Consider the following 13,004-nt stretch of genomic DNA (forward strand, 5'->3'; position numbering starts at 1 on the left):
AAGTGTGTCATGCATTCATTGTTCTAATCCTCACATGCATGTGTTTGTCAAGCCAGGGTACAGTAATATAAGAAACATTTGCTTCAAAGATTCCTTAACATATAACTGAGTAAATCACGTAGTTTTGTTATTTAAAAAATGAGTCATTTATTTTGGCAACATTAATAACAATATGTACAAAAACTATTACATGTGGTTTTGGATATATATAATACAGTCATGTAAATAAGCAAATGACATTATATATCAGTAAAGAGTTCGTTAGCTAAGTTCATAATGTGAAACAAAAAGAAACAGTGGTTTTCAATAAGTAATTGAAAATTACAGTAATAGTAAAATCATTTATATTGAACAACATTAGAATATATCACAACAGTTACATGATTATAAAATCAATACAACGCAGATGATGCGGTATTCATTGTCTGTCTTAGATAACTATGTCTATCACGTGTTGTCTGATTTCATGTTTTTAACGTTCTGATGTCATAAAGTGTATACATAAGCACAAATGTTTTTGACTGACAGTGACTATAATATACACTGATTATAATAGACGCTCCTAGTTCTTCACTAAATATATAATATATGGTTACATATTCATAATATATATGGCAAATATGAGTACACAAATTCAGAGAACGCATGCTCGGCTTACTTCTGCAAAATATGTTTAACATAACATTGAGAAACAACAAGGCTACCGGATTAAAAATCAATCTTTACATTTCGTTGCTTTGAAGAAATTGTTCTAACCATATTAATATTTCGTTTATATTACCTAAATAGATTCTGTATTTTTGATAATAATTCGGCTAAAAGAAATAAGATATAATTTACAACCCAGAAAGAGGATAACAAAATCCTATTTCATTAACTGAACTACTCAAAATAGTTTAGGAGACACCATAATAGCCCGATTCAAGCGTGATTTCTTTTTTTCCAGTTACAACTACAATAAATCAGATCAAAATGCATGTTATGATAGCATATTTTACGGGAATGAACATTATAATAATGAATGTATTATAATTGGTGACACAACAATGTACAACACATGCACGATAATATGAACAGTTTATGCATCACTTCACTTCACTTTGGTCTGTCGCCCCTCCTGGAACATAAGCCATCGATGACAGTTCTCAGCATGTGCGGCCCTGTTCTGCAGTCTCAAGCTGTACCTAGGTGGATCTTGAGCGCCTAACATCACTGTTTAGGTCCCTCAGCCAGGTGTTTTTTGGCCTTCCATGTTCCCGTTTTCCTTGTGGATGTTGGATGGTTGCTTATGCAAAATGTGGCCAATCCAACTCCATCTCCTCCGCAAGATCTCTTCCTCCATGGGAGGCTGCCTAGTTTGCTTCCAGAGCTCAAGGTGGCTGATCTTATCCGGCCAATGAATTTTTAGGATTGTCTGCAGGCATCTGTTTACAAAGGTCTGTACTTTGTGCGTTGTTGCCTTTGTGGTACGCCAGGTTTCTGCTCCATATAACAGGACAGACTTTACATTTGTATAAACAAACGAAGCTTGGTGTGTCTTCCTATAGTTCTGGAGTTCCAAATGTTCCTTAGTTGGAGGAATGCAGCTCTTGCTTTGCCAATTTGACATCAGCATCCGTCCTGCCCTGTTTATCCACAACACTGCCAAGGTAAGTGAAGGACTCCACCTCGTCAAGAGGTGTATCACTTATTCTGATCGGGATCGGATATTCACTTTCATGACCTTTGTCTTACCTTGGTGGATGATTAGACCAAATTTGGCAAAAGTTGTGCTTGTGGTTATGGGACAGGAGGGCAATGTCATCAGCGAATTCCAGGTCTTCAAGCTGTGTCCATAGTGTCCACTGGATACCATTTTTGTCATTTGTCACTTTCTTCATTATCGAGTCAATGATCAGCAGGAATAAAAATGGTGAGAGTGGGAAGCCTTGTCTCACACCTGTCTTCACTTCAAAGCTATCTGTCAGTTTTCCTCCATGTACCACCCTGCATGTCATTTCCTCGTATGAGTTTCAGATCATTCTGACAAACTTCATAGTGTCTAAGCAGCTTCCAAAGTGACTCTCTGTCTACACTGTCAAAAGCTTTCAGATAGTCCACAAAATTGATGTACAGGGTGGAGTTCCACTTTATGGACTGTTCAACTATGATCCTCAGTGTAGCAATGTGATCAGTACATGATCTGTCTTTACGGAAGCCTGCCTGGTGGTCACGTAGTTGTTGGTCAACCGGTCCTTTCAATCTTTCAAGGATAATCCTATTGAAGACCTTTTCCTGGTACTGTGACCCCTCTGTAGTTGGAATACTGACTGAGGTCTCCCTTCTTTGGAATTTTGATAAGATGGCCCTCTTTCCACTCTGCCGGGATTTGTTCCTGTTCCAAAATCTTCTCAAACAAAGAGAATAGTACCTCTACTGAAAAATCTAGTCTGCCTTTAGTGCCTCTATCCATACCATGACAGTAAATACTATGAATAGTTAATTGGGTCTATATTAGATGAATGCCAAGTCGATTCAATTAGAATGTTTTGTCCAGTATTGACATAGACAATATGTGACATCAAGTGCATAGTGTGGCTCGGTTTACAGCAGGCTCAAATGTTTGATGTAATTCGGTTATGGAGAGAGGGGGACGTTAATCAACTTGTATCATAATGCTGTCATCACATTAAGTGATCATGCTATCCTACTGTGGCATCGATGAAGTGTTCACCAGCTTGTATGACATGATATTTCAATCACATCATCTATGAGATCATTGACTTGGCTTGGTATGATTAATGTTCCAAAGGCGCTGAATTTGAAATTGATGGCCATAGTTCGGCTGTTAAAACCTGCGACAAGATTGTATCACTCTCATCTAAAGTTGTCACAAATGGGTGGCTTAACCTTAGTCATTTCTGAGCTGTTGAAAAGCTTTGACACATATACATGTAGGTGTCACAGTTATTATTCGTACACTTCCATGCTCAAATTATTAATGACGTGGTGTCATGCTTGTAGAATGTGTGACAACATAACATGCATTTCGAGCAGGTTTATGATTGCTACATTTAATTTTCCTATATTGGAACCCAAACCAAACATGCAAGGTTGTGCCAATATAACAGTTACATAACATTAAACAATATATAATGTCAGAAGCAAGGTGTTCCCTAAATTGTTTTGAGTAGTATCGATAAATTAATTTTTTTTATTGGGAGGGGGGCACTTGACCGATATTGTGTGAATAAAGTAAAGTTGCAATTACGTTACTGCTCTGCTGAAATTATTAGACCTCATAATATAGGTTCTATATTCAAAGTCCTTAATTACATTATATATCTTGCATAACGATCTATACTAAGCACGTGTAAACAATGACATTATGGTGGTCAACATCATTACATTGATCAGCAAAACAATTTAACATAAAATAGATAAATAAACAAATGCCACGTAACTGCAACTATCTCATCTGTTAAAAAACAATCAAATTTATTTTTTGTTATAAGAAAATAAGTTAGCGAAATATCCATGTCAATAAGTGCCCCCCTCCCAATCCTATAATGAGTGAAGTGGAGTGGGGTGGGTGGGCGTGTCCCTTAGTTTTACTTTCACGCCCAGGAATGCTATTCGCGTAGTACAAGTAGGGAGAGTTTTAATATCTATATACATTGGAATATTTTTTCCCTATAATAGATTTATCACTTAAGTGTGATTCTAGCATTCCAGTTGTAGCAATGTTGACATCTATATGAAGGTAGGAAATCAAGGTAGAAATTTCAATAATAATAAATCTAGATTGAGTGTACCAAATTAATGATACTTTCAGAACCGAATAATCACAGCATCATGAAACCCATAATATGTTTGTATAACTTCAACATTAAGAATGACAGCGTTTTTAATGTATACATGGTCAATCAACGTTCCACTTTCTGTAGTTGGTAAGGCTACACATTGTTTGAATCCTTGCTTTTCCAAAATGTTCTGCACACTGGAAGACACGAGTATATTTTCGTTGAAATCACCAATAATAATGTTACTTGCAGATATTTTACTCATTTCACTAACCAGACACAATAGGTTTTCTCTAAACACATCAGCTCTATATGACCGCGGTCTATATATAACAGCTATTGACACACGTACATCTTTCACATAAAAAGCTAAGTACTCCAAGTTAGACACATGTAGCTTGAGGAATTCAGTATCTTTATGAATGCTAGAATAAACTGCTACACCTCCATGTGCCTGTTGTTTCAAATCTGATGTTATCTCATTAGATGTATCATAAGATAATGACCGTGGTTTGTGGTGAAAATCAAAATTGTTTAATTCCAATTCACTATATAGTTTCCCATCCAGTAGCCAGGTTTCTGTCAAACACATAAAATCAACATTAACAAGTCTTTTATCGCATTTGATGTCTTCAAAATGAGACAATAATCCTTCAACATTGTGTAGCAAGATAGTACATTGGCAAACCCTGTCTGACACTGATTTTGACGTCAAGTATGTTGGCATGCTTAATAGAGCTGATTCAATCTTTTCATTGCAATACATACTCGATTCCTTGAAATCTTGAATAATAAGGCCATCTAATGTCTTAACTCTACTCAAAGCTACATAAGCTTGCCCCGGAGAAAATATTTTATTTAATGATACTACAGCTTTCTCTACTGTTAATCCTTGTACTTTGTGTATAGTGCATGCATAAGCTAGGCTTAATGGATATTGTCTTCTAATGCCTCCGCCATTGTTTACTCTGTCCTCTGATGGCTTTATAGGTGTGCTATTTGGTGATGATACAGAGAAGCTTCCAGATTTACTGCGTAGTTTAGTACCAACCTTCACGTTATCAAACACTACATATATACAGGATGGAAATATGTTATTGTCTTCAAAGGAAATATGTGAAATTTTGCCAAAAACACCATTTACTAGACCATCAGATACATCAATGTTTTTAATTAACATCACACGAGCATTTATAGCCAAAGTAACCGTCTTTGCTAAGTTTGTATTGTAGACTTTGACATAGTTCCTCTCTCTCTGTTCTAGTTTTTTAGTTTTAGTATTTCTATAAAAGTCTTGAGCATTAATACATATGGGGTTTGAACATGTTGCACGAAGCATGTTTATATTACATAGATCCACATCTTTATTTGTTGCAAATATATGCATACCAATGTACTCTTCACCAGTTTCACACAGACGAAACATGTTCACAACACTTGCTGGTAATTCATCAGATTTTCTTCGTGTTCTGACGCTATTTAATGCCTCAGCAAACTGTTGATCTTGCTGCCTTACTACATCTGTTAATTCAGCAATGGCGAAATAATCATTCCACAGATCCATACCTTCGCTACTAACATATAAAGCCTTTCCTTTTACAGGTGGTAATTGATAAAAATCGCCTACAGCAATCACAGAAACATTTCCAAATGGTGAATAGTCACCAGTCTGTTTGATTTGCCTTAATCTCCCATGTATATAACAAAGCAACTTCTTGTCAACCATTGAAATTTCATCAATAATAAGAATCTGCAGACTACTAAGTTTGGAACGAATGGTGGTTAATGTATCTTGTCCTAGTGGTTGATATGGCAATTTGGCATCAACTGCTATTGAGAAAGTACTATGGACAGTGGTTGCATTTATGTTGAACGTAGCTACACCAGTCGGTGCTGTCAACAGAACAGAAATATCATCTGGATTTGGTAGAATACGAGCAAGAATTCTTGAAGCCTCAAAATACACAGCCTTGATAACATGGGATTTTCCTGTTCCTGCTCCTCCACTTAAGAACATGTGAAATGGTGCAACATTCTTGCCATTAGCTTTATCTAAACACCATTGTCGAACAGTGTAGAATATATCACGCTGTTTATCATTAAGTGATCTCATCAATATTTTAGCCTCATTTTTGGACATTCCACACTGATTATATACTTCTTTACAAACTTCTTTTTTATCTTTGTGCAACAAGTCTGGAATTGAATCTTCACTTTCTGATTCATTAGATATCGAATTCGTACTAGCTGATTCTAAGCATTCTAATCTTTCCTTCTCAGATTCTGGGTGAATTTGTGCCCATGCATCTTCTAAAAGAGGGCATGACTCAAGCATTTGCTCAGCTGCATCAATAACATCAACATCTTTCTCAAACATTGCTTTATTTCTGTCAACTATAGATTTTACACTTTCGGGCCAATTGTTCTTATATTTCACAGCACCAGTTTGATAAAACTCTTCAAATGAATTGAATTTAGGTTTAGGTTTCAACTGGCATTCAGCTCTGTATGGCAGAAAAAGTTGCAATATACTTTGATAATGCTTCTCTGGTTCCTTAGTTGCTGAAAATCTTGCATATCTGACAACTGCAGGATCAGTTCTTGTTCTCTTTTGCATATAACCTAGACCATTATTAAGTTTAATAACTTTATTGTTATCAATATTTCTTTTTCTTTCTACCTCTGACGTAGGTACAATTCTGTATTCAGAAGCAAAACTTGCAAGACACATGGTATTAATTTCATTTGGTCTATTCTTATAACGATCAAGCATACTTGTCATCCAGATGTTTTCATTGTTGAGATCTCCGCCTTTACTCATGTTCTTTAAAATTGCTAGTGGAAGACTCATTTTAATTGGAGTATCGCCTGTAGGAATAAATTGTACTTTTCTTGAGCATTCTTTTAACCTCAAATTACAAACTCTGTATACAGCTTCCTGAGCACTCAACTCACGGTTGTGAAGATATACACCTCCAATTTTTTTCATTGCAAGTTTTGCATCCATATTACCTTCTTTTGATGCTTCCCTCTGTGCATGATCTAACAACAATCCCATTTCTCGTTCCGCTTTTGAAATGTAGCTAATAATGTACACAACACAACTGTAGGCATCTACAATATATTGTATGTCCATATTTGCATTCCAACATCTCAGAAGATCTTTGTTATATTGATTTACCCAAACATCAGAAGGTTGTCGTTTTAAAACTATGCTTGTTTTTTTTGTCAACACGCTACATGCTGTCTCAAAGATTTCTTGGGTTAATTCAATGTAAGCAAACAAGGATGAAACAGATGAGAAGTTCTTTTCAGAATTCAGTAGTATATTCCAAATTTTTGTCAGAATTGCCGTGGCTGTATCTTTAGTCATCTCATTTTCTTGGTCTGTTTCTTGATATTCTGTTTCACTATCAACATAATCCTGTATGACATTATCAGTTTCAGTTGTTTTTTCTTCTTTGTCCTTAGCTTTTTCTGCATCAGTTCGAGCAATAAAGGTTTTTCCTGAAGGTGGACGTGGGAAATTAAATCTACAAGTAGTACCAAGTTTTCTGCAAGTTTTTGAATGTCGTGTACTGTGTTTTTGTACACTATTCACAATCTCATTAAGTTCTTCATCTTGTTCCGGAGATGGCATTTCACAAGTGACATATTTATCCACGAAAGTTGCTACTTCTTCGTCATCATCTTTATCAATAATTGGTGCATTCTTTACCCAAAAAAGACAATGTGTATGAGGAGAACCACGTTGCTGAAATTCAACACGGTAAAAATAATCTACTATTTCGCCAATAGGTGCTGCAGGTGACATAATTACCTGTTTCAAAAATAAGTGGAATCTGTGTTCAAACATTCGAGCTGCAGTTACAGGATTGTTTCTTAATACAGCACATTTTTCAGACCAATCAAGATCTTCAAAACTTCGTGTATCACCTACTTCTCGAAGAATACATTCAATTATTTCAGGCCATCTTGTGTCAGCTGATGAAAATGAACAAAACCATGTAGGTATACCAAGCTGTCTTAACATTGCAAATAAATCTTTCTGTGCACTTTGCCAAAAAGGTGGTGTTCCACGAATGGGTTTCAAAAACTTGTATCCCTCATTGTGCTTAAGAATGTCAGTCAATGACTGTGAATTTGTTAAAGTTGCAGCTGTTACAGATTGACCAACTGCTTTACCAGAACCTTTGCGTAAGGCAATAGACACATTTGAGACAACTTGTTGTACTTCTGACAAATACTGGGCATAAAATATAAAATCTGTATTTTTGGCAAATCTACCATCTGCATTCATCAAACGAGTATGCAGGTATCTTGACAATGTTATTTTTTCACTGCGTATGTCATGAAATGTTGGTGATCCTTCAGGATACAATACAGGAAAAGACTTTGCTTCATTGCCTTCATCCATTAACATTTTAACTGGACTATTTCCTTCAGCAGGGGCAATACAAGATATTTCATCAGAAGGTTGATCAAGTACTTCGGGTCCGATATCTACTGGTTGAAGACATGTGTCTAAAAGTAATCCATCTTTTTCTTCTTCATTGTCCTCAAAATCTCTATTTTTTTCTTCAGAATGTTTTGAGGCACTATCCTCGTTTTCTGGTGTTTCAATTTCTCCTTCAATTTTTGCTAAAGGATTAACCCAATCTTTGTTAAAACAAACATTGCTATACCATTTATTGTTCTTCTGAAGATATACTAATGCATTCTTTATATGAGCCTCATTTACAAAGTGATACTGATAATGGCCCTTGTATGTTAGTTTCCGCTTCAGTTTTACTTTTATCATTTGGTCATCTGATTCACATCTTGGTAAAATGGATGTAGCTTTATCAATGCTAGAAGGGACACATACAACAGGTCCATGAACACCATTCTGTCCACCTTTTGGTAAAGCCAACATTTTCATAAAAGGAATGTGCAATGCCACCAAATGTTGTTCCAGAGAGTTTAAGCATTTTAATTCATCTGGAATAGGCTTCAGATTAAGATTGTTGGTAACTGCTTCACATGGAATTTTACCACTCAGAATTTTCCTTTGACAAGTAAAACAAATCCATAATTTACACTGTCCATTTTTCAAATATAAACATTCACTATCACTAGAACACACACTGCTACATTTGTGTAGATAATCTTCAGTAATACACTTATCTGCAATTAATGCAACATTCCCACCTTTTTTGGTGTACACCTCTTTTTTACAATGAATAACTTGATTTCTGAAAAGTCGCCGATGGCAAACTGTACAGACAAAATCTGGACCATGGGCAATTTCATTTCTAAACATATCCAATACATTTCTAAAATATTGTTTATTATTTGATTCTATTAATCTTTTGGTGGGTGTTCTATTTAAAACATCTTTTCTATGCTGTTCATTCTTTTTATATTTTGTAGTACTCCTTGCCTTCACAGCTTCTCTATGCGACGGATTATATTTATATTTTGCTCTACTCCTTGTCTTCCAAACTTCCCTATGTATGTCATTCTCTTCATATTTCACTTTGCTTCTTGCCTTAACAGATTCTCTGTGTAATTCATTATCTTTATATTTAGTAATGCTTCTAGATTTCACAGAATCCCTGTGTAATTCATCATCTTTATATTTAGTAATGCTTCTAGATTTCACAGACTCCCTGTGTAATTCATCATGTTTATATTTAGTAATGCTTCTAGATTTCACAGAATCCCTGTGTAATTCATTTTGTTTATATTTGCTAATGCTTCTAGTTTTTATAGACTCCCTGTGCATTTCGTCATATTTATATTTTGTAATGCTTCTCGTCTTCAAAGCTTCTTTGCGAGTCTTATTATTTGCATAATGTTGAATTATGTTCTTTTTTTTCCTTTGGCAAAAAGTGTCATCATTGTGATATCGCTCTCGCTCTTTCTCTAGTTTACGTTTTTTACCCACATGCTGCCCAGTTTGTTTAGCACTTTGTTTTCTTTGAACATATTCTTTCAAACATTTAAGATAGGCACGTCTGCCCCGAGAACGTGTAATTTTTGCTGGTTTAGTTAGAGTATTTGGTACATCATCTGACTCTATATTGCTATCATTTTTAAATAATTTCATTGTTGTTCCAATATCAGTTTCTGTGCTTTCTAGGCGTCTTTTCTTCATTCCAAATTTTGACACCCTGTCTTGTTCTATAATATTGCTCTGGGAGCAGTCACACAACACATTACCAGCATGCTTGACACATTCAACCACTTCATAATGTATTTCCATGGCGTGTTTTAAGTATATTGCTTTTCCATTATTGGATACACTCTTGTTAAGCTGATAGTTGGAGTATTTAATCCATTTACCTCTGCTAAATGTACAAATATCTGTTCTTAATAGATCAGCAGCTCCAAGTATCTCAACTTCTGTTGCCCATGTTTGAGCATATTGCATACCAGATGCTATAATGTAATCATCAACAGACTCGTGGCCTGGTCTTAAAAATGGGTAAAATACAGGGTTATTCTTCTTTAGATGATTTACAATGGCAAATCTGATTTGCATGTGGTTAGCCTCACTTCCAGATAGTACATATGACAATGCCCGGAAAAAACAATTACCATCCCCTTGGATAGATTTGGTTTTGCATGGTTCACCCATTTCAAAATTTTCAGTATGAAACCCAAATCTTTCTCTTTCATTTTGTAAACTAAGTTCAGTACACAATATTTGACACATCTCAGAGGACAAGGGTTTATATAAAAAAGGTGTATGATCTGATTCAACTAACTCCACTTCATTATCTGACTGAGTTTCACTGTCAATAAAATGACACTTTTCAGCATTAACATTTATACCCGTAACTTCAAACTGTTCATTTTCATGCACATGCATGGATACAGCAAGATCACAACAATGTTTATACACCATCTCAATACTACTGAACTTGATTACTATGCTTAATCCATCAGGTGCTACCATGCCTTTGGAATTTCTTGAATGTGAATCAAAGATCCAATAAAATCCATCATTCTTGATCACAGCAAATGCTGCTCCGCCAAATATAACAAAGCATGAATTATATTCAGTTAATGATATATCAAGAGCATTGTCAAATGGTGTAAGAAATGTGTTCTCATAATCACCTTCACCAATAATACCAAATAATGAGTCACCAACACTCAAAGTAAACTGGGTGTCAAATAAATCAACTGTTTGTGGTAATTCTGTCACTAATAACAGTTCTGAATTAACAGTTGTAGACTGTTGTAAAAAACCATACAATTCATTACCAGTTTGCAGTATTATATCCAAATCTTCCGATTCCCATGAATCTACATATTTGATTTGACTGAATATCATAGAAACTAAGCTATTTGCAACACACTGTTTTCCACTGTTATCTAGAAATTGATGATGACCTTGATGAAAACTTCCTTGTACTGAAGTTTTTAGCATGAACTTATTACCTGTTGTCTGATCATTAACATTTCCAACTGAATCATTTAACAAATTAAATTGCTCTAATGAGAAACTCTCTGCAACATTATTTGTTTCTTCATCATGTACTTTATTAAAAATACTTCCAGCACTAATTTGCGACTCGTTCTGATCCCGAAAGATAATACTTACAGATTCATTCTGATCCTGAAGGACAATACTTTCTGATTCATTATGATCCCGAAGGACAGTATTGCTATGATCCCGAAGGACAGTATTGCTATGATCCCGAAGGACAGTATTGCTATGATCCCGAAGGACAGTATTGCTATGATCCCGAAGGACAATACTTTCTGATTCATTATGATCCCGAAGGACAATACTTTCTGATTCATTATGATCCCGAAGGACAATACTTTCTGATTTATTATGATCCCGAAGGACAGTATCGCTTTGATCCCGAAGGACAGTATCGCTTTGATCCCGAAGGACATTGGTTGGTGGGTTTCTACCCAAGGCCAACCTCTTCTTTAGAGCTTCACCTTTCTTCCAACCTTTCTTTCGAGGCATCTGAAAGATACAATTGTCAAAATACAAGTGATTTATTTAATATATTTGCTAAATTGAGCACTGTTTTTTACTTACAAGAGATAGGTACATTGTTATTAAAATACAGATGCTACCTGTGTCAATTTCATTAGCAATACTGCTAATTTGCAAGCAAAACAGTGAGATAAATTGCAAACTTGCATTGTGAGTTTTTTCCTTCACAGTTAAATACCACACGGCTGTCTTGAATTGGATCATCACACAAATGCATGTACATAGGTCTGATGTCTGTGTTTATGATTTTTGAAGTTTATACAGTTGTTAATAAAGAGCTAAACATACACTCATATCTACCTCTAAACATGTTCAAACATGATCAAAGTGTTTGTGTGAATGAGATCTGGTTGTAAAAAATGGTTGATTTCAAAAATATGTTACCTAAAAATTGTAGACATACAGGTGTCTTGAATTAGAACACTATAAAACTTTATTTACTGCTTAGAATGTCTATTGAATTACTAAACTAAAAACCTGATTGGTCCAGATATGTATGCATAGGCTAGAAAGATTGACACATATGTATATCAATTCCCCAGTTGAGTGACAAAATGATCTACATATAGCATTAACTCCCACAAACCATGTGAACTTGGATATATTTTACCATAATGCTGACATGCAGTAATAATGTGTATAAATATCAATACATACTGAGCAGTATATAAGCATATATCCAGAGTTCACACTTCATTATTAACGGCTAACAAAATGTGCACATGTTTGATACATAATTTTTAACCAAATTAAAACTATATAAGGTATAGATCATAACAAATTCAACTTTCATGCCTAGACATATCTTACCTTTCAATATACAGGAATAGATTGTTATAGACTGCAAGTGAAATATAGAGAACTGTTAAATTATGCAACATAGTGAATTTACAATTATTATAGTAATGTGACGGTCAACACAGCAATTTTTGGTATTAATACATTTACAGTACTGTAAATGGCAAACCAATCACTATTCACTAAACTATTCACTCTTCGCTACAAATTATTTACAAAATTGTTTGCCCTGTTAATTGATTCAGGTTGATTTCAGGAAACGTGAAATAGCAAATCATTACAACCAATGATTATTGACAAAGGGTCATTAACTTGACCAGTGGCTGAAACCGCAACATGCAGTTAGTACTATAGGTCAAAGGTCACAATACAAAATAAAACAAGCAGCCTGTCAGCTGAGATAGCCCCGATGTTAGCTG

The 13,004-nt window shown here is 35.1% G+C and overlaps 1 protein-coding gene across 1 annotated transcript; it reads right to left on the reverse strand.

Annotated features, from left to right (window-relative positions):
• Window positions 1–3,810: 3,810 nt before the first annotated feature.
• LOC146726072 (uncharacterized) lies at window positions 3,811–11,202 on the reverse strand. The gene has a single exon (XM_085496290.1). It carries the CDS (start codon window positions 11,200–11,202, stop codon window positions 3,811–3,813), a length of 7,392 nt encoding a protein of 2,463 aa, XP_085352416.1.
• Between the last annotated feature and the right edge of the window lie 1,802 nt (window positions 11,203–13,004).

Source organism: Saccoglossus kowalevskii, unplaced genomic scaffold, assembly GCF_978046115.1.
Source record: "Saccoglossus kowalevskii unplaced genomic scaffold, keSacKowa6.1 SCAFFOLD_86, whole genome shotgun sequence".
NCBI classification, from domain to species: domain Eukaryota; kingdom Metazoa; phylum Hemichordata; class Enteropneusta; family Harrimaniidae; genus Saccoglossus; species Saccoglossus kowalevskii.